The sequence below is a fragment of the Perognathus longimembris genome, chromosome 2 (genome assembly GCF_023159225.1).
Source record: "Perognathus longimembris pacificus isolate PPM17 chromosome 2, ASM2315922v1, whole genome shotgun sequence".
In the NCBI taxonomy this organism is placed as follows: domain Eukaryota; kingdom Metazoa; phylum Chordata; class Mammalia; order Rodentia; family Heteromyidae; genus Perognathus; species Perognathus longimembris.
This window is the reverse complement of record NC_063162.1, coordinates 108,766,986-108,793,415: the sequence shown is the minus strand read 5'-3', so window position 1 is coordinate 108,793,415 and position 26,430 is coordinate 108,766,986. Positions and strand designations below refer to the sequence as shown.

General features: G+C 33.5%; 1 protein-coding gene across 4 annotated transcripts in view; it reads left to right on the top strand.

Annotated features, from left to right (window-relative positions):
• Hgf (hepatocyte growth factor) overlaps window positions 1–19,915 on the top strand; it is a 65,563-nt gene extending 45,648 nt beyond the window's left edge. For 3 of the 4 annotated variants that reach the window (XM_048339914.1, XM_048339912.1, XM_048339915.1), the window contains 8 exons: window positions 2,800–2,933; window positions 7,485–7,523; window positions 8,678–8,774; window positions 11,965–12,039; window positions 13,099–13,245; window positions 15,043–15,149; window positions 15,266–15,411; window positions 18,287–19,915. In XM_048339914.1, coding sequence (XP_048195871.1) covers window positions 2,800–2,933; window positions 7,485–7,523; window positions 8,678–8,774; window positions 11,965–12,039; window positions 13,099–13,245; window positions 15,043–15,149; window positions 15,266–15,411; window positions 18,287–18,463 — 922 coding nt within the window. In that variant the 3' untranslated portion in view covers window positions 18,464–19,915. The remainder of the gene's footprint in view (window positions 1–2,799; window positions 2,934–7,484; window positions 7,524–8,677; window positions 8,775–11,964; window positions 12,040–13,098; window positions 13,246–15,042; window positions 15,150–15,265; window positions 15,412–18,286) is intronic. The other variant, XM_048339911.1, reaches the window with a different exon arrangement.
• The last annotated feature ends 6,515 nt before the right edge of the window (window positions 19,916–26,430 follow it).

The following is a 26,430-nucleotide window of genomic DNA, read 5'->3' as shown; positions in this document are numbered from 1 at the left end:
TTCCATTCTCAGCATAGCATGGTAAAACACAAAAATGATTGTTCTGTATATCTCAAAACATACAGTCTGCATGTATCAACTTTTAAATACACAGTTCAATGGAGCACATGTGTTGAAATGCTGTTTCTGCTCTCTCCATGGGGAATATAAACACAAGATGAGGGGAAATGAATTGGCTACTAAATTTCGAGGAAAATATGGTCAGTCACGATGAAAAATAACACCCACGGGGTACCTTAATAAAACAGTGAATGGGGGGCTGGGAATATGGCCTAGTGGCAAGAGCTCCTGCCTTATATACATGAAGCCCTGGGTTCGATTCCCCAGCACCACATATGTAGAAGATGGCCAGAAGTGGCGCTGTGGCTCAAGTGGCAGAGTGCTAGCCTTGAGCAAAAAGAAACCAGGGACAGTGCTCAGGCCCTGAGTCCAAGGCCCAGGACTGGCAAAAACAAAAACAAACAAACAAACAAAAAACACAGTGAATAGCAATGGCACATGTAGTGTTTTAAATACTATATTTTATAGTTTTAAAATTTTATATTTTATAGAATTTTCCAGTGATCAAAATAGTAGCCCTGTGAGAAAAACAATAATGATTTTCCTTAAATATTTAATGAACTATTAAAATTGTAAACAAGTGTTCTTTTACAGCTTTAAAAAACAGGTAAACATAAGTTCAATTGTCTAGCTACAATCATCCATCTTATTTTTATCAAAGTCCATCTTATTTTTATCAAAACACAAATCACCTTAACTTATTACATTTTGATAAAAATAAGATGGATGATTATATAGGTTTAATATACAAATATTTGTAATTATCATATTAATGTATTTGAGGAGAAAGCTTTGTATATTAGAAAATTTTATCCAAATATTAAATATCAGAAAATTTAAATTATTTGGAAGTATATTCACAAAAAATAACATCCACATGATCATAGAAATATTGCTGGTGAATAAAATTAAAAAAAATAATATGTAATTGTGATCATAGATTTTCAATAAACTCAGAGTTTATAAATTAGAATAAAAGAAAAAATACCAATTAAATGGAAGATATTTCCAAATGTGAATAAGGATTTAAGGGCTCGGAGAAGTTGAGTCACTTTGCTTTAGTTGTATTTTAATTTTGAATGTTTGATTCATTTCCAAGTTGCATTGAATAGTGGGATGAGTCAGTTAAGTAATTCATGTCATAAATGAATAGTAATTGTTCTAAAGTTGTACTTTCCCTGTATAAGGCAACTCACACTGTTATCAGTGATTTCACATGGGAAGTTGGAAGTTCGGTGGTGAAAGTATTTGCACAACACAAGCAAGCAAGACCTCCAAATAGGCAATCTCCTGCTCTACTGTTAGACAAGAACATTAAACATTAACAGGATTAAATATTTGACAGAATGCCACCTAAAATATATGATAAGTTTATTCTGGGACTCTCAGTGGTTATTAACCATACTTAATTAACTGGCTTTAGGCTAAATTTTTGCAAATAGTTAAAAAATTCATTTGAAGAGAGTATATAGGGAATTAATGGGTGATTAAGTTGCATACTATCTTTTCATATTAAGAACATTTTATGCAAGGAGGAAGGAGAGAACCATGATTTAAAGCACTGACTCTGGAAACAACAGATTTCAAACCTCTGTGTGTGTGTGTGAGTGTGTGTGTGTGTGTGTGTGTGTGTGTGTGTGTGTGTGAATGTGTGTGCTGGTACCTGTGCTGGATTTCAAAGTCTTGTGCTTGCCCTCGGCTTGCTTGCTCATTGCTGGTATTCTACCATTTGATTCATGTTTCTAGTATGGCATTTTGGAGATGGAATCTTGGATACTTTTCTACCTGAGCTGGATTTGAACAGAATTCTTTAGGTCTCAGCTGCTTGACTTGCCAGGATTACAGACATGAGCTGCCAGTGCCTACTGCAGATACATTCTTTATAAGTCATGTGACCTTAAAATACTTAATTGTCCTCAGTTTCTTCAAATGTAATAAATGCAAGACAGTCTTAAAGCAAGATTGGCCTAAACTTAGCTTATCTGTAAAGAGTTAGCAGGATCTCGCATGTAAAAAAAAAAACTGTTCCTGTTTCTGCTTCAGAAAATAAAGATGGGTCAGGAAATATAATCCATGTTTTCATACTCAAGCTCTTTCCAATTTAATTTAAAATCATATGTCCATTATATTCAAGAATGGTAGTAATTAATAGGGTAAAATGAATGACATTATAGTTTTCACAGCAGTCATGGCCATGTAGAATTTGACCTCATTAATGTTACTGAGGTTAAAACAAAAATACTGGTCTTACAATAAAAAATACAGACTTTTTGTTTTTCGTTTGAAATTAATTTTTAGTTACAAGTAGACAAAATTAAAATGTTATTCAGTTATCTGTGAAAGCTAATTCTATGATCCATGACATTTTTAGAACAGTTATTTTATTGGCATATTAGTATTAAGTTGTAGTTGGCTTACTTTTTTGTCCTTTGTGAAAGAGTATTGTGGTGGTGATTCTATGCATGTGAAACAGGAAAAATCACTTTAGAATATTACTATAGTGCTACGTGGTTCTTAAATAGAAGCAAAGCCTCTGATCATTTTATATCTGCTTCCATATTCACCAATTAGAAAGTGTTTCCATATTGAAAAACAGCAACAAAAGAAATTGCTTACAGAATAGTCAAACTGTGTGATATTTACAATGAAAGCGGTATCACAGGGTTAATCTTGTAGTACTATTTTGCTTCTCCCGGATGTAGTAAATTCTTTCTGATGTTCAGCTTGTTGTTTCTGCAGTCATATCTTCTGGGAGCCAGATGCTAGTAAGCTGACCAAGAATTACTGCCGGAATCCTGACGATGATGCTCATGGGCCCTGGTGTTACACGGGGAACCCCCTCATTCCTTGGGATTACTGTCCCATTTCTCGTTGTAAGTACGTTTATTGTTCTCTTTAGCTGAAATATTTAACATGCACTGCATTTTTTCTAAAACCATTTCTTTAGTCACAGATATAAATAATCTAAGATTATAGAGTTAATTCAAAAATGGGAGTGTTCTCTAGAGAATAACTCAGACACACTCCATATGCATGCGCCTTGTCTCTCAGTCTCTATCTTTCTCACACACACTCTCTTAAAGAATTACGTTGACATTTTAACAGTATATTCTGAGAAGAGTGGAATCCAGAAGCAGCAGATAGTCTTGGTTCCAAGAACACACCCCAGAAAACGCTCCCAGCCAAACCCTGAATCTCCTGTGCTTGGTGTCTGAATGTGACAGCATTTGTCCAGCTAGCCTAAAACCCTGCCTTCATCCCCCAGTACACCAAAAAAAATCCAGACATATGTCAGTTATAGAATGCAAGTCTGATATTGATATTTAAAAGTACATTTCATATAATTCAATCTAAAATAAAGGTCCCATATCTCCCTAAATATCAAGAAAAAGGCAAGGGAAAAATAAAATGAATCGACAAGATAATAGTTAATAAGAAAATGAAACAACAATGAAATTAGTTAGAACAAAATGAAATTGACAAAGCATGAAAAATCATTTCTTTTCATCAGGATGTCATATGATACAAATGATTCAGGTTCAATATCACTGAGAACTTAGACGATCTGTCTCTCACGAAACCATGATAATTTGAGTAAAAGGAAAATCCTAACTGGAACTCAATTTGAAAGTGGAGCAGTTTAGGCATTATTATCATTTTACTTGGATGATTCTTTGTTGTAGAAAAGAACACCTGTCACATATATATGAATATATATATATATATATGAACTTACTGGGTAGAGGCTAAGGAATTTATATATATATAATAAATTATAATAAATTTATAATAAATTATAAATAATATAATTTATATATATAATATATATATAATTTCCCCTAGCCTCTACTCAGTCAATAAAATCACAAATTTCTTCAGACAGTGTCAATGCCCAAGAATTCATAGTAGAACTGAAACCATACACACTGAGACAGATACACATAAATACACAATGACCAACACACACATACATACACACATGGAAACATACATACACTGGTGAGAAGATGGCAATATTACCATGCATGAAGATCCAGTGGAGTATATTAAAATGTACTGAAATTGATATATGTCCTCTCTATGTTATTAAATAATAGAACTTTTCATGAAGTTGTCCATAGTAAATAGTAACAGTTTATTACATTATGTATCTACAGCTCTGTATCCACTGCAAACATACCTAGAATAATGTTAAACTCCTTTGTTTAAAACAGCTGTAAATCTAAAACTTCTATTAGAATTTCTTGTGTGACAAGTCAGTAACAAGAATCTAGGTGAAGGCAGCACAAATACCCATTTTGAGAAGAGAAAAACAATTAAAGAAATAACAGTATTCAGTTTGAAAACTGAAATTCAAACATAAGTCCTTACTTTAAAAATTTACATCAAATTGAAGAGGCAGTTTCTCACCATGAGTGGGAACATTTTTGTGTTCCATTAAATTTTAGCATAAAAAAGCAAAATTCCATCTGGTTAAATAATACTTAAGACATGGACTTGATCAACCTATTATATAATGGATTTAGAAAATCTTTATGACAATAATAATTAAATGTCATATATTTGCAAAGATATCAGCTGTGATATTAGTTTTATTAAATTTAATTAGTGTATTCCTAATGTACTTCAGATTTTCATAGTGGAATTTACAGAGATCTTGAAAATATTCTCCCAGGGAAATTGCATTCTAAGTTTTGTTTTAACTCTAAGACAAACAAACAAGCAAGTTAACAACTCAAGCCAATATACCACTCCAGAGAATACCATGCATAAAGGACTTTTAAATGATTAAAAATTATTTTTTGGTTTCATTGGAACCAGACCCAGGGTTTCAGCATGCTAAATGATGGCTACACTACTGCAGTAACCCTAGCTCTGTTATTTTTTTTAACATTATTTTGCCTCACTGTAACTTTTAGTGAAGTCTCCATAATTAAGAAGAATATAGAGCAAGTTAGGAAGAAAGGACAAGTGCCCTGTCTTTTTAAACATGTTACATTGCTTTCCCTTCTCTATATCACAGTTTGAGCTACTCTGTGTGTGTACACGTGTGTGCACGTGTGTGTGTGTGTGTGTGTGTGTGTGTGTGTGTGTGTGTGGCTCAGACAGAGTTAGATGTTCCTATATGGTCTCACAGCCCTGTGATTTGGTTTATAAACTTCACTAGGTGAGAGATCATTTGAACAATTTTATATTTTACAAAATATTTTTTCAATTAAAACTCACTAATGTGCTTTTGAGATACATCATGGTATCACTTGTATTTCATTCATTGCAATTGCAGATAATTCTTTTTCTTTAAATTTCTGTCTACACTAAACATTAATTTCAATAAATATGTTTATACTGTCATGATTTTTCCAACTTATAATTCTAGCCAGGATTTATTTTCACTTTCTCCTTAGTGAAAGATTAATGAAATTTGTCTTTAAAAGATTTGAGTTGGTATTTATTTAACATCAGATACTGTATTAATCATTTCCACACTGTATTTTTCTCTACACTATATGTAAAGATTTTTATTCATTTTTCCCCCAGATGCTTATAAATATCACACATCTATTGTTGAATTTATAAAACATGTAAAAATGTAGAAATGCTTACATGTTTGTATGCCCAAATACACTTAACTACTGAGAGTGTTCAGATGAAAGATTTCCATCACGTTTCCTAAACTGGATCACAATCCATGACTATGTGTCTTGGTCAAGTTACTTACCTACTTATACCTCTCATTCTGTCTTTGTAAAATTGTACAGATGTATGTACATTCATAAAAATGGAGCTTCTTAAGATTGGTTTGTGAAAAGGGAGGGGATGAAGGAAAGTGAGAGATGGGTGAGTCTGATGTAGGCACATTGTATCCATATATAGACATATCAAAGTCAAAACCTTGCACAAATAATTGATGCAAATAATAAAAAATAATGATCTTTTTAGTCTATCATGAACAAAAACAGCTGATGCTTAATAAGCAGTTGAAATCTGAGCTTCTACTCCTGGATTTTTTTTGAGGGATTTCTATTTTTGTTGTTGTTATGTTGTTGTTGAGCTACTGGTATACACAAAGGCTACATAATTAGCTTGGTACAGAACAATAGATATGTTGTATTTTAAAAATTTCAAATGCTTTAGCATAGATAGAGAGTTGCCACTGCAATGACAATTTATGAATGCGATATATTTCTCTAGGTAAGCATCTCTACTTCCACTCGTTTTGTATATTTGTATTAAAGTAAATTTACTTTGTAACCATATTCCCTTGGAGTTGTTTACATAAATGTATCTCTATGCTGTGAAACATTTGAGATTAAAAAGCAAGATAGCTAAAGCAGAAGGCAGATGAAAAAAATTATGATTGCTTTTACCTGCATTCATTTAGTTAACTAGATCGGGAAAATGAATTTAAATTAGCTTTCGACCATGTAGTAATTCTCTTCAGTATCTCCACAAAAAATTATTGTATTTTCAGTATTCCAAAGTATTCAATGTTTCCTTATTGTTTTGTTACTTCATTATATGAGCTCAAACATTATCAAGGATTTATAAGCAGCTGTATCTAAGCAGTGTTTCAACATCAATTTCTCACAGTTAAGACATTAAACTTCAGAAAATGCCTCATGTCCCATTCATTACTGTTAAATATTTCCCAAATCCAAGCATATTTCAAGCCTTTCTTTTTGTAGCACGTGAACTCCAGTAGAGACTCCTGTAAAAACAATAGATTGTGTAGAATTAAGGTGCATTTCCCCAACTTCAAGTAGAATCAGTGTGTAGTTTCCAGTGTTTTATTTTTTCAATGCTTATTTTTGGCTAATAGCACAAAAAAATCTACATTATTCTGCCAGCAATGCCATATATTTATTTTCCAGAAATTAAGCGACATATTTATATTTTCCAGGTTTCCAAAGTATTGCAGTTTCAGTTATGTTCAATCAAATACAAATGAAAAAAGGTTTTTTTTAAAAAAATGAGTGGCTTAAATGAACAAAATGAATCCTCTGTGCAAGCAACAAAGAATGTAAATCCTATTCAGTAGGCTTGAGATTGAGTCAAACTCTGTCCATCTTGGGATATTGAAATAGATTCTAGCTGCTGTTAGTAAATGCAGTGTGCCAAGAATCACCAGACTGTTCTCACTGATATCTCTCACCATCCTCAATGAGAGGTCTCAGCATCATAAAAAAGTTTCCTTATCTGTTACCAGGAAGCATTTACCTACAATATAATAAAAAATGGCAATAAAATAGAATAAAAATAATTCAAGCAGATATTATTACTGTTTATTTTTATGAAGATCATTTTAGTAAATTTTCCATTTCAAAAAATATTTATATTTTAATATAATGGATTTAATTTTATTGAGAGGACTATACAAATTATATATATTAATTATATACTTATGTATGCGTTCATTTTTACAGGTGAAGGTGATACCACACCTACAATAGTCAATTTAGACCGTAAGTAAAGTATAAAATATTCTTGAGACCCTGTGTGTCACAAATAATGTCATTTTACTTCATAGGAAAATATTAACTTAATAACTTCTCACACAAAACAAATATCTGATCTTATTTTTAAAGTATGTATTTGGTTATGCATGGCTATAAAATAGTGCATTTTGAATATGAAAATTTAGCTGCAGGGAAATTTACAAGATATCCCCAATGAGTTTGAAAACAGTACTTATTTACATTTAGTTTGGGGCCTGATATGCAGAATGCATCAACTTTATATATACCATCCTCCTAATAAAATCATGATGCTAAAGACCGGATGAAACCAGGGATCTGAAAAGCTATTTAAAGTCTCTATTGTTTTATCTTCAAGCCAGTTTTTGTTTTTGCCAGTTTTATATTTTACTAAGCCGAAGATGACCACCTAAGACGTTCAGTTAATTCTCAGTGTAAGAATCTGTTGGGAACTCTTGTTTTGATTTACAAGTATTATTTGGGCTGAAGAAGTTACTGAAATGTTTTGCTGTTTTAAAACCACCTGCTGTGCCTCAGGCTGAGGAAGCAAATGAAAATCTAATCTAGACCATGGACACAGTACAAAGGATAAGGCAAGGAACAGAGGAAGGTCAGGAAAATGTTTCCTCCAAAGAATTCTGGATTATGTCATTTGGGCAAATTGATTTGGATATAATAATGTCATTTGAATATAGTTTCAATGAATATAATATCAGAAGCAAGTTTCACAATAGCTCCATGTTCTTAGCCTACAAATAAGCAAGTGAAATTTTATTTCCCTTTTTAAAAAATCAACCTACTGATTATTATTGAGAAATAACCACAGTGTCATTTTTTGAGGTTAGTGAGTGAAATATATTAGTGTCAGACTTGTAGAATTTGCTCTAGTGCCTGAGAAAGATAGTCATTGTATGGATTGTGCAAACAAGCCTGTTTGCTTTGAGTTGGTTTGTTTTCTGGGTCACTCAGCCACAAAGGTGGGAATGGCAAGTTTTAGGAGTATGTAATGTTCTTGTTTAACAACAAGTACTCATGATAAAATTACAGTGGTTGAATTTGTCTAGTTATCATTATATTTTAAAAAACTAAGATGTATCAATTCAACACTGTGATGTTGGAATCTTATTTGATCCTCTTTACAGATCCTGTAATATCTTGTGCCAAAACAAAGCAGTTGCGAGTTGTAAATGGGATTCCAACACAGACAAATGTGGGATGGATGGTCAGTTTGAAATACAGGTAATTATTAATAAACAAATTTTTTAACTATTTGATAAGTCACAACCAACATGTGATTGCATGGCCATGACAACTAGGCTAGACACTCAGCTGAGGAAATATGAAGGGATCAACCACACTCTAGCCAAATGGTAAACCCTAAATTTTGCAACTTGTGCCAGACATAGCCTTTTGCATTGTTTCAAAAGTCCCTGTATATGTTCCCATTGTCCCAGATTTCAAGTCAAATTTTGGTTCTGATTAAAGCAAAGTATACAAAAGACTTACTTATAACTTAATATCACCATGTAGTTCTATGCATATGCTATTAATGTTCCAATGCAGAATATTATGACTTGATGTTTTAATATATTCCTGCCAGACATTTTATATTTGCTTTTAATTACACAGTATGTTATTATGTTATTATGAAAAGATTACACTTTTCTAAATTACAGAATGCTATTAATTTTAAAGCAATCAGTGTGGATAAGGAAAGTCGAAGTGTAAACAAAATGCAAATCAAGAGCATTCTTCAATACATTCAAGAATGAGTGAAATGTAGGCTTGAGAATGTAGCTCAGTAATGAGATTGTTAACTCAACATGCGTAAAGCTCTAGTTGATTTCCAGCACCAAAAATATAAAAGAAAAATACATACTACATACATGTAAAAATATGTACTTTGTATACGTATTATAAACTATATAATATAGTATATGTATTATATGTTATACATAAAAGATATATAGTATATTTTATATATATAATTATATATTTGTCATATTATGACATTCTATAAAAAACACTTCACAAATTTTTGGAATAGAAATAATGATAGTAACTTTCATAGAATTAGAATATTGAAACCTGAGTCCTGGTGGCTCACACATATGCAATCCTAGTTACCCCAAAGGTGTAGGTATGGTTTTCACAGTTTGGTAGATCAGAGAGACTTAACAAACAGTTGAATAGCAAAAAGCTTGATCTGGAAATGTGGCTCAAGTAGATTACCAGCTCTCAGGAAAAAAAAGCCTAGCAAAAGGACTATGCCTGAGTTCAAGACCTAGGACTGGCATCCCCCGCCCAACCTGCCAAAAAAAAGAAAAAGTTACTCAATGTAAGAGTTAACATATAATCTTACAAATAATCATCTTACAATTTCCTAGTCTCTCTGCCTCTCAGTCTCTGTCTCTCTCTGTCCCTCTCCTCTCCCCTCCCCTCGGCCCTCCCCTCCCTCCCCTCCCCTCCCCTCCCCTCCCCTCCCCTCCCCTCCCCTCCCCTCCCCTCCCCTCCCCTCCCCTCCCCTCCCCTCCCCTCCCCTCCCCTCCCCTCCCCCCTCCCCTAACCTCCCCTCTCCTCTCCTCTCTCCTCTCCTCTCCTCCTCTCCTCCTCTCTCTGTCTCTGTCTCTGTCTCTGTCTCTGTCTCTGTCTCTGTCTCTGTCTCTCTCTCTCTCTCTCTCTCTCTGTATACTTATTGGAATACTGGCTTTCTATCTCCATTCATCTCTATCAGAACTTCACCATGTATGAAAAGAAAAATGCACATGAATTACAGCTACAGTTTTCCATGTGTTTAAGACAAGCCTCCAGGCTTAATATCACCACACCTTATAACTTGCTTGGAAATTTCTTGTCATTTCTCCCATCTTAGATTAAATATCTCCTCTTTAAATGATTCTTTCTGTTTCTTTACCCCAAGACTCCTAGAGCACAGGAGACAGGATAACTCATATTACCTTTAATTCACAGTGACCTTTAAATAGAATGAGCAACTTGTAACTGGATATTCCGGTTCTTGCCATGAGTGGACTTTATATCTTTTGCCATATATCACTCATGTCGCCATAATGTTATAGAAAATGAGCTAAAATTCTCCTTTATGATAGATTTCTCTCAAGAAAGCAACTTTTGGTTTTGTTTGTTGTATTTACTTCAAATATATATATATATATATTAATAAGCATGGTAAAACATGAAAACAAAAAGAAACAATTCATTAGATTTAATCTTTAAACCGATAATTTCAGTGTAGCTGTCCTAGGCCTGAGGTACTGACAGCAAATTATGAAGCAAACCTGAATATAAATAAGGTGATTTGACAAATCGTATATTTAACATAGACATTTTTTGTTATAGTTCATTTTTATTAGAGAAAATTCCCTAGGAATTCACATGTCTAAGTTAATGAGTGGTTCTTTGCTAATTGAACATTCCTAAGGAAAATAGACATGAGCTTCTGAATTATTTACATGTAAGAGGGCACAAAAGGATATCATTTGAATGTTATTTGATATATTATTTGAATAGAGAAATGCCAATTATAAAGCTGTTTTAAAATATTTAGAAAAAGATGTTTCTTTTAGTTCCAAGTTCTTAGCAACAACAGCTGTTTGTTATTTTTCCAAAACACATAGTGGACAAAACAAATTAAAACTCTATATACACGCTTATCCTCTTGTGTAGTAACAGCCATAAATAACTATGGACTTAATCTGGAAACCTTCTAGCATTACTCTGTAGCACTAAACATCTGTATTCTTTGGAATGTAAATTGTGAGAAGTTGTACTTTTTCTCTGTTTCTTCCAAAATGAATGGATTTACAGAATATGGATGTCAGCAAGTAAATGTCCTCATAGTTATTATTACTATCATCGGTAGCTACTTTACAGTTTTCTAGGTGATGTGTTTTTTAAAATTTATCTTGGAAGTGAAATACTGTATCACTGGTCTTATGGAACAATGTATTTATTCATAGCCATTTTTTAGCATACCAAAACCATATATAATGGTAGAGAAAGAAGGAAACATTAGAAAAATAAAGGTTGTTACTGCTAGATGTTTTTCAAAGTTTAGGGAATAGTTAACATTTACATTTTTCATGATCAAATACTGGATTTAAAAGGGATTACTTTTAATTGCACTCAGACAAATTTTACAGCCTATACTTTTTCTCATTAGCATAGATACACATAAACTTACGCATGTGTTTACAGCATGTTTCTTTAAATGATATAACTAATTTCCTAAAGTTGTATTCACATTATGAATAAAAGTTACTCAAACAATCTCTAGCTATTGATTTTCAGATAAAAGGATCACTACTCACTTTATTCCAGTGAATTCATTTTTAAGTGGTGGGCTTTGCATTCATTGTCAGGCTCTTGTTTTAAGCAGATGTTACTTGTTTCTCTTTCCTTTTTCTCATAGAAATAAACATATCTGCGGAGGATCGTTGATCAAGGAAAATTGGGTTCTTACTGCAAGACAGTGTTTTCCTGCTAGGTAAAGTGTTTAAGAATCAGTATCTGTTTGGAAGATGCAAACGTCCCCATACCTTCTACTTAGCTGTTAAATGTGCATTCATTTTTTTTTTTTTACAGATATTTACAAACAAATTCATTTCTTTAAAAAATCAGCTAAGAAACTTTGAATTCAATGATATATTCAAATTCAGGAAGACTTCAGCTCACTTCTTTTCATGATTAGCAACTGTCTTATGTGGAAAATTTTTTTGCTTGAACTTTGTAAATAAATTATGTCCCAATCTTCCACTCATACTTGTTAAATAGATAAATCTCCTTTTTCTGAGTTATCTTCTCTCAATTCTCAATTCTGCTTTCTTATGAAGAGTCAGGTTTAGAGCCATCCTGGAAATAATTTTCATTGAAAATTAGCCTAAAGGAAAAATAAGCATGCATAAGCTTACTTGTTACTCTCAACAAAGACATTTTGATTTTGTTTAACATTTTAACCCCGGTAAGAAAAATTATATACAAGCTGGGTGCCAGTGGCTCATAGTTGCAATCTTAGCTGCTCAGGAGGCTGAGATCTGAGGATTGCGGTTCAAAATCAATCTGGGCAGTCCCAGAGACTCTATCTCCAATTAGCCACCAGAAGCCCAGAAGTGAGGCTGTGAGTCAAGTGATAGCACACTGGCCTTGAGCTGAAAAGCTCAGGGACAGGGCCCAGGCCCCCAGAGTTCAAGCTCCATGACCAACAAAAATAAAATAAAATTAATAAAATTTATATTAAAAAACAGCCTGAATGAAATTTTTAAAAATTGCATTAAAATGAAAATTTATGCAAAAAAATACCTGAGGATTTTTCACAAGGGACTTCTTTAGCAAGTATAATCAATACTTTGTTGTTGTTTTCATAGCCACCTAGAATTACAGCAATTGAATGGTTCTTTCTGCTTCAACACTCAATGGTATTCTGAAGTCCCCATTTCAAATATCAAATTTTAAATGAAGTTTCTTTTTCCTTAGAAGCTAAAAATCATATGTGAAGTCTATTATATAACATGGACTTGTATCTAAACTTTTTTTTCTTTAAACTTAGAAACAAAGACTTGAAAGATTATGAAGCCTGGCTTGGAGTTCATGATGTCCATGGAAGAGGAGAAGAGAAACGCAAGCAGGTTCTGAACGTTTCCCAGTTGGTATACGGCCCAGAAGGATCTGATCTGGTCTTGCTAAAGCTTGCTAGGTTTGTTTCCTTACAAGATTAATTTAGGAATTTTTAATGCAGATTAACAGTACTGAAACAATTTTCTTCCACTTTGACTATCTTTAGACTTATCTCCTTTCCATGTGTCATTATGTCTCCACGTTTGAGCACTTGTGCATGTATGAACTGCACAATTTCACATATGTATAAATGAAGTTGAGACTGGCTAGCCCCCAAGTTGTAAAACTGAACATTAGCAGTTTCATTAACATGTAAAACAATGAAAGTGGTTTCTTTTTGTTGTTGTTTTGTTTTTGCTTTTGGGTTGTTGTTTTTTGCCAGTCCTGGGGCTTGAACTTTGGGCTTGGGTACTGTTAGGTTTTTTGTTCCTTTGTTGTCTCTGTTCAAGGTTAGCACTTCTACCAATCAAGCCACAGCTACAATTCTAAATTTTTGTGATTAATTGGACCTAGGAGTTTCACAGACTTTTCTGCCTGGTCTGGCTTCAATTTGGACAGGGTTACAGGTGTGAGCCACCTGGGCCCAGCATAAAACAATGATTTTTAAGTGATAATTTATTCTTGAATGTTAGCAAACAAGTACTCTCTTCTTCACTTGTTCAAAATTTTCTGACTTTGTGTTAGACATTCCTTTTCCCCAGGTTCTTTTATTTTTTTTTAAATTTTAATTATATTATAATGGTGATGTACGGAAGTTTCCCAATTACATAAGTAAGGTAATGAGTATACTTTTTTTTGAACACTGTTACTGCCTTCCTCGTTTTTTTCCCATTTCCCCCCTCCCTCCTCACCCTCAAGTTGTAAAGTTCATTTCTAACACAGTGTCTAGTGAATATCACTGCTGAATTGGTTCACCCTATATTTTCTGTGATTCCCCTTCCCTTCCCCAAATTAGACACACTTATGTATAAGATATATATAGAAATGAAAAGAATGGTGACAACAGAGAATAAACCAATGCAGGGAAAAAGAGAAATGCAAACAGTACAATAAAAAAACCCTCTTTTTCTGTTTCTTGCAGTTAATTCCAGTAAGCATCATTTTATATGGTCATATGCACATAGCTATTGATCCATTGCCATCCTCTCCTAAGAATATCCTCCTTTGTTCTCACTGTGAGAATGCTTAGAGTGCTGGTTAATTAATCATAGAAGATCTTTACTATCTATGCATCAGACAAGGGACTCATGTCTAAAATATACTTTGAGCTAAAAAAAAATTAAACCCCTCCAAGACAAATCCTCAAAGAAACCAACAACCCCATTATAAGTGGACTAAAGACTTAAAGAGAGACTTCCCCCCCAAAAGTAAGAATAGCCAATAGACACGTGAAGATGTTCAATATCTCTGGACATAAAAGAAATGCTAATCCAAACAATATTGAGATTCCACTTCACCCCAGTTAATATGTCTATTACCGTGAAAAGTAATAATAACAGATGCTGGTTGTGATGTGGCTGAAAGGGAATGCTACTAAACTGTTGGTGGGAATGTAAACTTCTTCAACCACTCTGGAAAGTAGTTTGTAGGTTCTTCAAAAGACTAAACGTAGAGCTTCTGTACGACCGACCCAGCAATCCCACTCCTGGGCATTTAATGTAGTGACCACAAACTATCCCGCATTGAAGCCACCAGCACAACCATGTTCATTGCAGCATCATTTACCACAGCTAAGATATGGAATCAATCCAGCTTCTTTTAAAACAAGACTCTATTGTCCCAAAATCTTATATAATACATGAACACTACATTTTTTGAGAGATTCATGTTGTGCTGAATCTAGTTAAGAACACTTTCTATTTTCTTTTCTTTTCAGGCCTGCTATCTTGGATAATTTTGTTAGTACAATTGACTTACCTAATTATGGATGCACGATTCCTGAAAAGACCGCTTGCAGTGTTTATGGCTGGGGCTACACTGGATGTAAGCTACTTTTTAAAAGATGAGGCAATATATTTATTTTATATATAAAATTTGCATTTGTTTCTGGCTTCTTTTGCCCTAATCCTGTACTCATTAACTGTATAACACTGTTCCAGTGATTAACTCTGATGGTCTGCTGCGAGTAGCACATCTCTATATTATGGGGCATGAGAAATGCAGTGAGCACCATCAAGGCAAAGTGACTCTGAGTGAATCTGAGTTGTGTGCTGCGGCTGAAGATATTGGCTCAGGACCCTGTGAGGTGAGAAAGATGTCTTTTCATAAAAAGCCTATGGATTTTGCTTGCGTTTTGTTTATTTTTCACCAATTAAAATTGTTATATACCAGCATGTTCTCAGATAGAGGAACTATAAAACCTAACCCTGGATTATTTTTGTCCATTTCTTTCAATTACACACTGAATCATCTCATGGATCAGAAACAGCAAACTGGAAGTACGTTTGTCCTGCAAAGAACAATAAATAAACATAGCCAGAAATCTAAGGGAAAGTTGCTCATGTTAGAAGTGCCAAATCAGTTTGATATTCATAGTTTGTTTGTCTAAATGATCTTCCCAAATTCTTCCTGTGTAAACCTCATTAGTAACATCAAGACACATGTGCCTTGATTTAAACTTTAATGGGTGATTTTGTTTAGGATGTGCACATGTTTTGTGCCCCTGTGAGTATAGGGCTATGTGGCTCTTTGTGTGTGGTGTGTGTGTGTGTGTGTGTGTATGTGTGTGTGTGTTGTGTGTGTGTGTGTAAAAATAATATTTTTCTTAAAAAATTAACCGAAGGTCAAAGTGTATGACTTTAAGAGCTGGAACATTTTAATTTGTTAATCAACTGTTCTTTACACATGGCTACCTTCCCATTCTTTACCTAGGCAATCTGCTAACGTGTTAGTTTAGATGGTTTTGATGTGAGGAGCATGGTCCTCAAGCCTCAGAGGAGTGCGATTCTTGCTTATTATGCATAATATTATGCATGAAATGGACTTGATAACAGTGAAATATTTGTTGATTATGTGAGAAAACAGGTGAACTAAGCATGATACACACAAACTCATGCACATACACACACACAAAAATATGCATCTTGCAGTGTGTATATTATATGCCTTCTACCGATATTTTATTCCTAAAAAGGAAAGAAAATATTTACCAAACTAAAGAGCTTTCAACACTGCTTTAAAATAATGTGGAGAGAAATTATTCTGTTTATACATATTGTCCAGCAAATGATTATTACTGTGGCACAACAAGGGAAAATTATGGCAAGGGGATTCTATTGCAAGGAAAAATAAGCCAATGAAGTTTGGGAAAACTCAGACTGTTTTGTGAGTGTAGAAGTTTCCAGCAAGGCCAAATATCAGTGATCCTCTAGAAGACAATGTCCTTTGTTCCCAAGCCTGGAGCCATTGCTCACAATAGTGGCAACTGCACTTTAGTTCTTTGTGAACTCTCTCTGTTTCCTGACTCCATTTAGCCTTCAGGTGTTTGTTCCTTTGCCCTATATGGAGAATATTTGGGTCTGAATTGATTATACTTCTCAAAAACACATTTATCCTCCAGGAAGTCTACATGTATTTAAAGAACACACACACACACACACACACCAGCACCATTTAAAACAAAAAAATAATTTAATCATTCACTGGAACAAAATTGAAAGATAAATTTCCCTACATGTTTATATGGTAGCAGTAACATCTCATCTACTAAACACTTATTATCTTCAAATTCATCCATATCAGGAAGCACTGATGCATTGTGGAGAACTCCAAGCACACATGAGGCACAGTTGATATAATCATGTTAGAATATTCCCCATAGGTTTTACTTGAATCTTAGTGTTCTCTATTAAAGCAAATCATTGGCTTATATTCTTGCCACATAATTGAAGTGTATAATCACAGAACTTTGGTTAGCAATGATTTTATCTGCTTCTGATCACAACACCTATAGAGGAACCAATGTAGGAACACTCTTCTTTATCTGTGGATTCCCAAAGTCAGTCCTTAACTTCAGAGGAGGATGCATGGAAACGGATATACTAGTGTTTGTTGTTGCACTGTTCACAATAGCCAAGTTAGGCATTCGAAATGAGGTCAGGACCCACTAATAAAGTAATGCCTAATCTAGGTGTTTCTAGTATCAATCTAATATATTTATTATCATAGATATTTCCTGTCTTTTTAATTATTAAAGGGAAGAGAACAATGTGTGTATCTGTATTATTACTTTCCTCCAAATCTAGGATCATTTATTTATATACGATATCTGTAAATCTATTTTCCTAAACCATTTCTTAAGTTCTCAATTTCCCATTCACAGATAAATGGGTAAAGAAATATAATGTACAGTTGCTATGTAGATTTACTTAGTTGTGCACATTAAAATTATGCTGTTTATAGGAAAAGTGATAAAATTGGAGATCTTCATATAAGTGAAATAAATTGGACTCATAACATACATACCGCCCCCCCCCCACACACGTGAGGCAGCCCATCACAAGTGTCTCATGTCTGTGAACCTTGCTACTCAGGAAGCTGAGGTTTGAGAATTGAGATCTGAAGCCAGTTTGAATGAGACTCTTATTGCTCATTATATCCAGAAGTGGAGCTGTGGCTCAAGCAGTAGAACACAAGTCTTGAGCTAAAATCTCAGACACAATATTCTTATGAAGGGGTAAAGAAAAGTGAAAATTATCAGGAGAGAAAGCATTCAAGACAGTTGTAATTGTAAAAGCCATATGAACAAATTTTCAAGATTAGAAGAACAAAATAAATATAAAATTGAAATTATGAGGAAAATACAAATGGTTGTTTGCTTTTCTGTATTCTAAAAGGGAAAAACCTACTTTTAAAATGAACAGATATTTAGGCAAAAACATGCCATTCTTAAATGAACACCACATGTGAGAGAATTATGAAACTATTTATCTTCATTGATTTCAATCTTAACTTAGTAACTTCCACAGAAAGGCAACCAAAGGTCTTTTAAATGACACCCATTGTGAAAAATTTTCAGTTTCATGCAACCTTGATGTTCAAATTGATATAGTATAATGTTAATGAATTATTTTTTTTATTTCTGAAATAATACTTTATTGTTTCATTTTTTTGCCTCCCAGGGGGATTATGGTGGCCCACTTGTTTGTGAACAACATAAAATGAGAATGCTCCTTGGCGTCATTGTTCCTGGACGTGGATGTGCCATCCCAAATCGACCTGGAATTTATGTCCGGGTAGCATACTATGCAAAGTGGATACACAAGGTTATTTTAACATATAAGGCACAGCCCTTGTAGCTGAAGTGTCTGAAGCTTCCATCAACCTGTGAAAATCTTACATAAAGATTTCAGAGAATGTGGAACTAGTGTCATCTTAAAGAATTCTAAAATAATTACTTGAGTGTCCTGTTTGTTAAGATACTCATTAATATATAGGGATGTTATCTGTTTTTCTGTTTGTCAATGTTATTTTTGTAAATGTTGAATTAAGGTACATGCAAGTGCAGTAACATATCTCCTGAAGATACTTGAATGGATTCTTTAAAATGCAAAGGTATAATTGCCAGATGAAAAAGATTGAATACAGAAGACCAATTAGTCACTCACTATGCTGCTTTCCAGGTTAACTTCTTAATGATAAATAAACCATAAGTTAAATATTATTTTAACCTCACAACAACAATTTATAACTCGTGTTCTTAAATTGTACGTCTACATTGAACTATTACTTTTCATGTACCACATGTTATATTTCATCCATTCTTTCTCTCCATGTAACCTGCAATACTGGCTTATGAGTATACTTAACAAAACAACAAACTATAACACGCTCGTTACAAATGAGCCTTCCAACATAGGTGTAGTGCACTGCAATTAAAAATGTGGTGTCTTCAGTATAACTTAAATATTTTGGAGGTATGTGTCTGTAGTTGTTCTCCAAGAAAAAAAAGTAGAAAAAAAATTTAAAAGCAGTAAAAAAATATCCAGGAATGGTAGAGAATAGAAATGACTATCCTGTGTGCAAAATCTATAGATGGCCTCCACTGGTAGGCATTTGAAATGAGGTCAGGACCACTACAAAAGTTATGCCTAATCTAGGTGTTTACATATATTTATTATCATAGATATTTCCTGTCATTTTTTAATTATTAAAGGGAAGAGAATAATGTGTGTATTTGTATTATTACTTTCCTCCAAATCTAGGATCATTTATTTATATACGATATCTATAAATCTATTTTCCTAAACCGTTTCTTAAATTCTCAAATAAGAGTCTTAATGAAGACATATATGTATTTTTTCTTTGAAAGTATCTGTAAATGGGTAAAATCCAAGACTTGCTGCTGTGATTGGCATCTAACTCATTGTCCTTAAATTAAAATAATAATAACAGTTATAGGATGATGAAAGTTTCCATGTCTCCAAAGATTTATCAATGGCTCTTCATAAAGTTATGCATAAAAGCATATTTTGGATGGCAAAATGAAAATACATTTTTGAACTTGAAAATTTGTTACTCTATGGAAGTTTTATTCTTATAAAAGGGGAAAAGTAGTATAAAAGGAAGGAAAATAACTAGTTTGTCTAAACTCTGTATTTGATTATATTGTTCAAAAGTTATTTGAATCTGATAGATCAAAGTTTTAATCAATATATTTCATTTTTCTCACTTTATTTAACATAACATTCTGCTAATGACATAGGAAATATCCTTTTACATTTTACAATTCCCTGTCATGGCTAAATTGTTATATTATCAGAGTCACTAGCCAACAATCATATTTGTTAATAATGGGATTACAAAAAATAATAGGAAAAGTTTCTCATTTGCCACAAAATATTCTTGTATAAAACAGGAATAACTACAAATAGCTATGTTAATGTTTGAATCTGTTGCTCTCATTTCTATTACTTGGTTCTCTTAACTCTTCTTTGTAATGGTCAATGGTTCACATAATGCTCTTTAATTTCTCTAGTGTACTATTTAAATCTGGAGCAAAATGGTTCTAAATTTACCCAAGAGCTTAGTTTATGGAGAACAAGACAGCAAATCTAGAAATGCTCATACAGATTGTACACACACACACACACACACACACACACACACACACACACGGTAATAAAGTAGTCACTGGTATTAGGAAACAGAGAAGGCAAAGAGAGATATAACTGGTTTCCAGTTTACACCATTTGCCTTGCTTTTGCTTCTTTTACCCTGATATAATAAAAAATTTTAATAAGCATATATATGAATTTCAAGGATATATTTTCAAAATATTAAAGTACTTTTCCTAGTTTCTTCTTGCTTAATTGGCCAGATTGTATTACGTCACCTGTTTATCATATTGGTAAAACCATAACAACTATAATACTTTAAAATATTCACATTTAAAATACTTTTACTCATGGTTTTGTTGTATATTTCCAGGAAAAGAAAAGTAGCAATTATCTAAATACTAATAACCTTTCAGACATTTTGAACTCAGTGTTTTCCCTTGTGTTAAAGGGTAAATCAACATCAATAAATCACTGAATTCAGTGGCCCTTCCTTGGGGAAGTGTTATTTGTGATAGAGGGAAATGGATATAATCAACAATAAGAGCTAGATGAACAAAATTCATGTTACTGTTGGTGGTAGGCGAGGGTATAATCATGCCATTATTTTCTGATGAAAGAGGGTATTTATTGAGTATTTTCTTTGAAGTGACTACAAAAATTGAATGAATCAAAAATCCACTTTCATTCACTCAATGGGTCTTCCAAATTAAAAGCTTCCAATATTTTTTGTTTTGGCTGTTGGCATTATTACTGTTATAGGCTATTGTCACTATAGACATTTGTCTTAGGTCTAGCAGAAATAGGAATGTAAAATTAAAATATTTGTCATGATTTCTCTGCTGTGCAGAAGGGCTGATAATCCTTTTGTATATTTCTTTAGTTTTATTGTAAAATATGTAATGAATTTTACCTATTTGCTGTGGGCGGGTCCTCAGTAGAATGGCTTATGGTGAGTCAAGCTATAGTATTAACAGGCTCTTGCTTGCTGTTTAAGTGTTTCAATAGACAGGACTGTGTGACACCAGACAGCAAGGAAACTAACAATAATGGCATGTGATGGCAAAATTTTATTTCTCTTATTCCTGTGAATATTTCTTGTTGGTACCAATGGTACTGTACAAAGTGAATGTGATAGCTACAACCTTTGACAGAAAACAATACTGTCAAGAAGTGGAAATGGCTATCAGACATTTTCTTGCTGTTCCTAATCATTCTTTGTTTTTAAAAAAAGAAATGCTGGTTCTAAATACAGTTATCAAAAGGCATAGAGTTTTAATGAGCTCTATTACTATAAAGTCCTATACTGATTTACTAAAGTTTGAGAAAGCACTATATTCATTTACTGTACCTGATGTTCATTAGAAAAACTGATCTAAAATTATTTGAGTAAAAAGATATCAGTTGAGTCTTTTGTAAATACAACTTTGTATTAATTTTTTTCCATGATGGTGTCCACAAAAGACTTTATTTTTCAGAATTTAACTGAATTAACAATCAAGAACTTGCCAATTACAAACAAAATGTTCAAATTTTCAGAACCCTGTAAATCTTGACAGTATGACTTTAAATATATCATTTCCATTTGCACAGAAAGTTTCTGTCTTTAGGAAACTGAAAATGGAATACTGTGGATATAATGACTGCTTGTCTTTGTGTAAATAGGAAAATGATAAGCTGCCTATTGAGTGGTATAGCTGGATGCATACCCCAAAAAGGGAACACTGTGGTTATAACTTGTATGATAAAATTTCTGTAGTTAATAAAGTTGTTATTTTTATAACCATAATTATATTATTATTATTAATAAAATATTTTATCAAAATGTTGCCCTTCCTTCTTATAATTATACTTATGAATATATTTGCATCAGTTCTAGGACTTTAAGGTGAAATACAATAACACTGATTTCTATTAGCAAAATTATGCATATTTTGTTACAAGAAATGTCTTGTTTATAGAGAAAATACCAAATATTATTTTGTTCCAGATTCCATTCCTAGCAGCATAACTGATCTTCAGCAAAACATTTGTCTTTTTGGACTTGATTTCCCCTCTGGTAAAATATAGTTATTCAGTCATTTATAATATTTTTATTAATATTTTAGTAAATTGCCCCATTTACTTTATTTCCTTTCTCATATTACTGTGTTACAAAAGCCCCACATTTGAACTAATACAGCATCACAAAGCATTTTCAGTAACCCTTTAAGCAATTCTCAGCATGTCATGTAAAACTAACAGCAAAAGTTTTACTCCAAAAAAATTGTAATCTTTCTTTGTCTTTTGCATTTATGCATAGAACAATTTCATGTGTTACTTGTGAAGGCTGAATTTCAATAAAAATAAGGAAAACAGTTGCAATTTCAGGGCAGAAGTCCATTATAAGGCATGTGTGATGGCCTTAAGCCCATCTATCAAAACAAAAGATACTTGGAAAACAAAGAACTCATTTGTACTTTAGGTAAATACATGCTTCTGAAATAGAGATTCATTTTTAATTGATTCATAAAAATGTCTGTGAGGGCACCATATGATCTACACACACACACACACACACACACACACACACACACACACCATGCTTAACTTTCTCTCCTTTACTTTGTGCAACACTTTTGCTTTGATTATGTCCATTCTAATTACAAAGGTTATGAGATCAATTTGTTTTACATTCCATTTATAAGTGAGATCTTGCAATTGGTCTTTCTGTGCTGACTTATTTCACCACCTATAAAGATTTCTAGTTCCATGTAAGTGCAAATAACATGATTTTTTTCTTTTTCTGGCTTAATGTGAATGAATTTTTCTTTATTCATTTGTTAGCTAATGGACACTTAAGTTGCTTCTATTTTTTGACTAGTGTGACAAGTGCTGGAGTGAGTGTGAGAGTGAAGATGATTCTTTCACATGCTGATGTCTCTGATTTTGGAAATATTCCAGAAGTGGTGGTGTTAGGTTATTTGAATATTCTATTTACAGCTTTGAAGAACCATGCCCCCCATCATGTTTTTCATAATGGCTCTGCTAGTTATCATTCCCACCTACAGGGTGCATGAGCACCCTTCTCTCCACATCAGTATTTACTATATTTTGTCATTTTTTTACAATAATTATTTCTTTGGATTGAAATAATGCCTCACATTATTGGGCATTCACATATTCCAACTGATTAGTGATCTGCAGCGTTTTGTTCATATACATATTAATGTCTTCTTTAGATAAAAATGAAGACATTTGCCTCCCATTGCCCATAGGGTTTCCTTCTTTCCTTTCCTTTCCTTTTCTTTCCTTTCCTTTCCTTTCCTTTCCTTTCCTTTCCTTTCCTTTCCTTTCCTTTCCTTTCCTTTCCTTTCCTTTCCTTTCCTTTCCTTTCCTTTCCTTTCCTTTCCTTCCTTCCTTCCTTCCTTCCTTCCTTCCTTCCTTCCTTCCTTCCTCCTTCCCTCCTTCCCTCCCTCCCTTCCATCCTTCTTTTCTCTTTCCTCCCTCTTTCCCTCCTTCCTTCTTTTCTTCCTTTTTTCCCTCTCATTCACTTTTTCCTTTTTTGCCTGTTTGTCTTATTCGGTTTGTCTTATTTTGCAAACATTATTTGAATTCTTTTCCAACTCTTTAAGCTGTCTTTTAGTATTTGGGTTTCTCTGATCTTACAAAAGCTTTTTAATATGTTGTATCTATTTTTTCTTTCGTTTGCTGTGCTTTTTAAAAAAATTAAAATAATCTAGTGTTTCCCTTAAGCTTTCTGCTATTTTCTTGTTGTTTTTGTTTGTTTGTTTGTTTGTTTGTTTTGTTTTGTTTTTCCAATCCGGGCGCTTGAACTCAGGGCTTGAGCACTGTTCCTGCTCCTTTTTGCTCAAGGCTAGCACTCTACTATTTGAGCCACGATGCCACTTCTGGCTTTTTCTGTTTATGTGGGACTGAGGAATCTAACCCAGGGCTTCATGTATACAAGGTGAGCACTTTACTACTAGGCTATATTCCTAGCCCTTTCTTCTATTTTCTTTTTCTTTCTTTCTTTTTTTTTTCTTTTTTTTTTTTTTTTTTTGCCAGTCCTGGGCCTTGGACTCAGGGCCTGAGCACTGTCCCTGGCTTCCTGCTCAAGGCTAGCACTCTGCCACTTGAGCCACAGCGCCGCTTGTGGCCGTTTTCTGTATATGTGGTGCTGGAGAATCGAACCTAGGGCCTCGTGTATCCAAGGCAGGCACTCTTGCCGCTAGGCTATATCCCCAGCCCTCTTCTATTTTCTTAATATCATATTTGATGTTTAAGTCTTTATACTATGTGGAGCTGATTCACATAATTATATGATGGTAAATCAGGGTCTAGTTTCAATACTCTGCACATGGATATCCAGTTGTTACCATTTATTAAGATGTCTTCCTATCTTACTACCTTTGTCAAAAAAAAAAAAAACAAACAAAAAACAAACAAACAAAAAAACAAATGGATGTAGATGTGTGGGTTAAATTCTGGAATCTGTACTGTGTTTCATTAGTTTGTTTTTGTTTTCACACCAATATCAGGCTGGTTTGATGTCCAGAACTTTAAAATATATTTGAAATCAGCCTACTACAATTACTGCTACAATTACTTACTACTACTTTTAAAATTACTACTACTATTTTTACTACTACTACTACTATTACTTTATTTTATTTGTTAACTAACTTTGGCTATCTGAGTTCTTGTTGTTTTCACATGAATTTTTATGATTTTTTTTCTAATTCTGTAAACTGTCATTGGGATTTTGTTAGGAATTACACTGAATCTGTAAATGGCTTATATAATAGGGATATTTATCTTTTTACAAATGCGTATGCCTGGATTTATCTTTTTCATACATTTATTTATGCAAGTAATTAATATATATGTATATATTTGTCAACATTATCTTTAGGTAGTTGTACATAGGAGTTACCATTCAACAAATCAATCTGTAAGTACATGCATCTTGATTGATGTTGTCTGATTATTTGTATTTAAAGGGTTGTTATTTCAAGGAACACTGGTAGTTCACACTGTAATCATAGCTATTCAAAAGGCTGAGACTTGAGAATCACAGTTACAAACCAGTCTTGGCAGGAAAGTTCCTGAGAGTCTTATCTCCAACTTACTATCTGATTACTGGAAATGGTGCTGTGGTTCAAAATTGTAGAATTAAAGTCTTAAGAGAGAAAGTTCAGGGACAAGTGCCCAGGCCTGAGTTCAAGTTTCCTTTTCAAGTTTTTGTTTCTTCTTCAATTACTTTCTCTCATATTTTACTATAGAGTTTTTTTAATTTCTGTTTCTTAAAAGTTTATTATGCCAACAAGTTTCGAGAACCTGGAAGAAATGGATGATATCCCCAAACTCAGCCATGAAGATTTAAACCTTATAAACAAACCCATATCCAGCACTGAAATAGAAATGGCAATAAGTGATCTCCCATCCAAGAAAAGCCCAGGTCCAGATGGATTCACAGCAGAGTTCTACAAGGCCTTCAAAACAGAACTCACATCAATATTTCTCAAACTCTTTAATGAAATTGAAAGATAAACTTCACTACCAAACACATTCTATGAAGCCATTATAACCCTCATTGCAAAACCAGTCAGGGATTCATCATGGAAAGAGAACTATAGACCAATTTTCCTGATGAAAATTGATGCAAAAATTCTCAACAAAATTCTGGCCAATCGACTTCAACAGGTCATCAAAAAAAAATCATAAACCATGAAAAAACTGGATTCATTCCAGGGATGCAAAGTTGGTTCAATGTATGCATGTCAATTAATGTAATCCACCACATCAACCAGATCAAGGTAAAGAATCACATGGTTATATCTCTGGATGCAGAAAAGGCATTCGATAAAATCCAGCAGCCAGTTATAAAAAAAGCCCTGGAAAAATTGGGATTCCAGGGAATACTCATGAATATAATAAAAGCAGTCCACAGCAAGCATAATTCTAAATGGTGAAAAGCTAAAGCCATTCCATTTAAAATCAGGAGCAAGACAGGGATGTCCACTCTCTCCCCTCCACTTCAACATAGTACTAAAATTCCTAGCCAGAGCAATTAGGCCAGAAGAAAACATAAAGGGGATCCAAATAGGAAAAGATGAAGTTAAACCTTCTCTATTCGCAGATGACATGATCCGATACCTAAAGAACCCCATAGAATCTACCACCAAGCTACTAGAGCTGATCCAAAACTTTGGCAAAGTAGCAGGATA